At 45.1% G+C, this 5,502-nt stretch overlaps 1 protein-coding gene across 1 annotated transcript; it reads right to left on the reverse strand.

Annotated features, from left to right (window-relative positions):
• Positions 1-432: 432 nt before the first annotated feature.
• On the reverse strand, positions 433-2,011 carry LOC111674182 (protein TRC8 homolog). The gene has a single exon (XM_023433582.1). The coding sequence runs from the start codon at positions 2,006-2,008 to the stop codon at positions 587-589; it is 1,422 nt and encodes a 473-aa protein (XP_023289350.1). The 5' UTR covers positions 2,009-2,011; the 3' UTR covers positions 433-586.
• Between the last annotated feature and the right edge of the window lie 3,491 nt (positions 2,012-5,502).

The raw sequence follows: 5,502 nt of genomic DNA on the forward strand, positions 1-5,502 counted from the left end.
ACCGTCGCGTCGCCTCTTTTGACTTTCGAATAATAGGACCATCAAATTACCTATTACTTTGATATTTAACCTACTGTATTTTATTAGTTATTAGCATCTAGTATAGGTTATTAAGCGCTATCATCCTTCATTCACTGTACAATAATCATTTCAACAATGAAACTCTACAATGATACTAGTTCACATCTTTCTCGTATGAATTTAGGATTAAGCACGCCATTGCACATATCTGATCTACTTCTTGCTATCACTCTCTCGTTTACAGTTCTTAGCCGCCGAGACTGCCGCCCGATCGCTGACGGTCATGAATCCGGAGGATAAAGTTACATATTATTTACCAAACTATTACGGCTTCTGACTCCACTCAGACATTAAGGCCTTGGAAACACTCAAATGTCTCAAGAGGGTTACTGTTACAGGAAGAGGCCCGAGTTCTATTGTTACAATTTATTAAGAGATCGGCAAAATAAACTGCCCTACTTAAATAAGAAGCTGTAACAAATATTTCTATATGTACGATTGAAACCGCTCTCAATTATATTTAATTTTCGTAATTTATACATCATATATACAACTCTTTTTAATTTCACCTGTTTTCATTAAGTTGCTCAACATATCGTTGACAAGTCGGGGACTGTACGGGATTCTGTTGAGTGTCTCCTGGTTGAGGTGCTGCACTGTTTCCCGGAGCAAGAAATGCGACATTCTCGTTGCCTTCTAATGTATCGGGTTCTATAACGTTAGGTACAGTTTCCTTAAAAGTACTTGGACCTTCTACCTTATATAGAATTTTATGACAAAGTGGGCATCGATCCTGTACATAGAGCCATTTACGTAAGCATACTCCATGGAAGTAATGATTGCAACGTGTTACTTTCGCACTTTGCATTTCCTGATAACAGATGGCACAAACATCGTCCAGTCTGCGTAATTGTTCCACCTTAGCTTCAGGTAAGGAATTTATTTTATTAACCGCAGTACGCCTCTTCATAAAGACACTCCATCCAGCTTTTGCCTCACACCAGATATTAAAGTAAGCATGAATGCACATCATTATTGCCCGAATGGCACCACCAGATTCGAACACTAGTATCCAAAATCCGTTAAAGAATAAGAGTATACCGAAGGCGAATTCTACAGTGTTACCAAATGATCTGATATAGTATACATAATCGTCAAGCCGTTCCCAAAAAGAACTCCGATATGCATCGAATAAAAAAAGTGAGTATATAGCTAATGAAACAAGGACTTTTACTATCACTTCTACACTGAAAACAGATACAGATAATAACCACGTGCTAATAGTGAATTGTGACCACAAGAAGGCAAGTAGAGATACCGGAAATAACACAAGGAACGTGCAAACGGAGAGGGCTCTTATGTGGCGATGAAAAGCAGGATTGTGTGAAGCACTCAGCGACATTAGTAAGGGATTTACTATATTATGTACAAAATGTAAAACTGCAGTGAAGAGTAAACAGAAGTTTCGACAAAGCCGCATAAGTCGTTTTTCTCTGTCTAAACTTGTCAGGCCACTTTGTAAAGCTAGAACATAGAATAAGACAGCGGATATAGTGCCAATACTTTTCTCACCCTCGTCTTCGGTTAATAGAATCCACTGGAAGAAGCAACCTATATAGTGGCACATGAAAGAGATTATACTAGTCATTCCCAGAACTGCGGTTAATGTTTCGCAACCGTTCACAAGTAATGTCTTTATCATTGAGTAGTATGTAAAGGTGTCTTCTTCGTAATGGCTTCCTAATATTTGGATCACTTGTTCGCCCACTCGCAACATCCAAAATGTACGTAACACGCAGGGTACGTTGAGCCGACTCCATTCGGTTTCGGCGAGAGCTGATAAACCATAGTTGCTTATAAATCTGCGAGCATGTTGATAGCCAGAGTAGATAGTTCTTAACATGGTGCTGCCATTATACCAGATGATGAACTTGCACAAGGCAAGAGGAAGAAGTGTAGCGAAAACAGGAGCGTGATACAGAACCATAATCTGAAAAGCCACCAAAAAGATTTATTTAGAATCACATTTTAACTGATTAAGACAAAATTATGTAAAATTTCAATACAACGGAATTTACTATGATGCATTCGTTATATCCATAAGTTACGTAACAATTATTTTCTGTGTAATCTATTATGCACTGTGATGTGGTGGATTCTGGGCCACACGTCCTATGGATTTCTGAGGTCCAATTACACCTCTTTGGCAGTCCTCATATGACGCTCGGGTCTGGCGATCCCCGACCCGCGAGAAAACCTCGCCGATTCGCGTTCATTAATTTATTTTTCTGTGTACTATTTGTCGATTTATCCTTTTGATTATTTTTTTCATTAGGTATTGTAACGGGTCCAAATTAAGAGTGCACGAGACTGTACTATGGCCATTATTTTGGTATACGTAGAACATGCGCAATTAGGATGGCGTAAGAGTAAGGAGGCTTCGGGAGAGGGAAGCGCGGCACACAAGCGCGGAGCATCGCGAGAGAAGACATTAAGTCTGGGATATCGATCGTATAACGATCGACGGCTTTTCAGGAGAGCAGGACTCCGGGATCGTTCGCATCGGGAAAGCATAAGCTCTGAAATTGTGAGACTTAATCGGATACACGCAATCGCGCTTAAAACAGGTTTTGGGTAGAAGTAGTCGGAGAACTGCGAAATCACCTTCTTAAGAAACTGTTCGTTCCTCGGTGACCGAGCATTGCTGCCCACGATCCGAGCCGGACAATTCTCTGGACGAGAAGTCGTTCTGTAGAGTTCCATCCCAAACTCGATGACCGAGCATTGCCGCTCTCGATTCGAGTACGGACGAAACTCAATAAGAACAAATGAGTTTGATTTGATTATTTTCAGGTCCGTGTTCCAGTGGGCCTGGCATAGCGACCACACCCACATCCTATTTTTTTAAAATCCTGCCTACAAAATCCTACACTTGTATCCTCCAAATCGCACGGTGCGATTAACAGCAGAATTCCTAATCCTCAAAACCTTAACCCAGCCAATATCCGAGACTGGATAACATAATTTAAGTGACACTAAAACCCGGAGGAATTAACTCCGGATGAAACATAGATCCGTGGTCGACTTTAGTCCGCAAAACCAATTTTAAGTACATGGTTTCAAGTAAGGCTGATCAGCCACCCGAATTAGGTGCTAATTTCTCACACCCGTTGTTAATTAGCAACATTGTATTTCAATCCCACGACGTTAGGTTTTAATTCAAACGCGTCAGTAAGGACTCGACACGTGGGGAAGGGGAACGCGGAGATACGCGTGGACGGTTGTTAATTCCGATTCGAATCCTACCCCAAACCACCCGATCCAAATAACCTTTACATCCCATGATTCCATATTCCATGTGGATTCTATGATGAACGAATAGAACGCACCGATAATGGAATACGTCTTTCTCACTGAGGATCGTTTCCTTTCCTTTCCTTTCCTTTTCGTATCTAAACGCGTGAGTCAGGGAAAACCCCCTTAATCCAATTAGGGCTGCACCGACTTTAAATTGAAGGGGCCGGAAATTCGAGCATTTTCCAGGAAATTTAAATCGCCGAATTTCACTCAGACGGGACGGCGTTGGAGCGCTTAGCCTTAGAAAAACTCGCTCGAACCGGTTTTCGCGGACAGGCCTTCCGAAATCCGAAATATTGACAAGCTCAGCTGATCGCTCGTGAAACGCTCTCCTCGCTCTCTTGCCAGTCTCTTTTCTTTCCTATTTTTGAAATTTAATTAAATTCGGTTTCAGGAGTCGTGAGGCTCGAACCCTCGAAGGATGCAGTTTTTCGGTGCATAAGCACGGTCAAAACTGCATACCATTACAGTATCTACCCCATTAGAGCTCTCGAGTCGCGTCACTCGAGATGCTTCTTTTCCTTTTCCCTTTGTCAGGTTTTGAATATTGCGTGGAATACTCTAGAAACGTTGTAGCAAGTCTTAAAGCGACGTCAAGTTCGCAAAGTAAACTGCGCTGACCTCCTACGGGTCGCGGGGACGTCGCCGCTCGCCGCTCCAGTTGCCATGGAGCGGCGGTGGAGACCGGCGACTGGAACAGGGACGACACTACCGAGGGGAGGGGCCACGGTCCGTCCGTCGGGTCCCCGGAGGGGCGCCGGCCGACCCCATCTTTGCTACCCTGGCGGCTCTGTATGCGGGGACGGACCTTCGGTTGGTCTTGGCGGCCAAAAGTAGGCCGCTCGCAGGAGGAACATGATTACCCGGGCAAGAGCCGGGCCAAGGGACATGGTCTGGGCATTTTCCCCGGTCTCGATCGGCACGTCGGCGGAAGGATCCCGCGTCTTGGGAATTCCCTCTCGCGGCCAAGTTACAGCGATAGGGGGCGGGCAAAAAGGTTCGGGACGCATGTGCCCAGCACCCGGGACGGCTGACGTCCGGGCCAAGAGCCGGACATGCTGCCGCCGAGAGACCCGGGGTTTGCTGAGGTCTGCCCCTAGTGGACCGGGGAACCCCAGAGAGAAATTTTAAGCGGCCGCTCGAGGAAGATAGAGGCGCACCAAGGGCCCTGACGGACCTACCGCCAGCTACGGCCGTGGACCCCGAAGAGCACGTAGCGCGCGAGAGGTGCGCGCCGCCGTCCTTGCTATTACCGTCACACCCCGCACGACAATTTTTAGAAATCGGACAACAACGGAGGGCCTGTAGCCAATCATCGCGCGTCAAGTCGGATTCTGGAGTGGCCGCCCGAAATCCTTTATCCTGCTGGACACCAGGAGCTCCAGCCTTGTTCGCCTTCGGACCGTCGGACCCGACGCATAACCGAACATCATCCTGGAATTTTCAATACCGTTTTCTGAGATAAGTCGCGAGTGCCTGAAGCCCCACACTGTCACAATCCGGATTTTCACCCTAGAAGAGGAGAAGGCATGAGAGGAGCCGGTGAGCGGCGGCGAAAACCCTTCGGCAAAGTAAGTGCCCGTGTTCCAAAATTTGGGGAGCCCATTTTTGAGTTCTTGATGTCTTGATACAGTAGTTTTCCTTTAGAGTCGGAACAGGATGATTGCCTGATTTTCTCTGGATTTCTCTCTCACAGGGTTTTCTGATTTTCTGAGTGCGTTAGAGTTTTCTAAGCCACGGGTTAAAGAGCGACTTTAGTTGGCGCCCGATTTCCTGCCTTATTTAAAGTTACATGGTGGCTTTTTCCTCTTGTGTCAACAAATTGGTAGACCATATTTTTGTAATGATTCCTGGTGGATGGTAAGTCTCGTGTCGGTGACAGGAATGGTTATCGCACACATGGTCGTTCCAAGCGTCGCGCGGGCGAACACCTTTCTTACGAGTAGAGTTAATCTTCAAAAAACACCTTCGGTGTAAAAAAAACTTTGCCAAATACATTTTTATTTCCGACTTCAATTACAAAAATAGCTCTACAATGGAAATCAATTATCTTTGCCAAATACAATAGTACTTTCATACTATTAAGACTCTAATCAGTTATTTTTTCCAAATGTCATAGTATAT

The sequence above is a fragment of the Orussus abietinus genome, unplaced genomic scaffold (genome assembly GCF_000612105.2).
Source record: "Orussus abietinus isolate OABI.00-Male unplaced genomic scaffold, Oabi_2.0 scaffold841, whole genome shotgun sequence".
NCBI classification, from domain to species: Eukaryota; Metazoa; Arthropoda; class Insecta; order Hymenoptera; family Orussidae; genus Orussus; species Orussus abietinus.

Bases quoted from the DNA above. Each gene is read 5' to 3' on its own strand.
- LOC111674182 (XM_023433582.1), bottom strand. From the start codon at position 2,008: ATGGTTCTGTATCACGCTCCTGTTTTCGCTACACTTCTTCCTCTTGCC.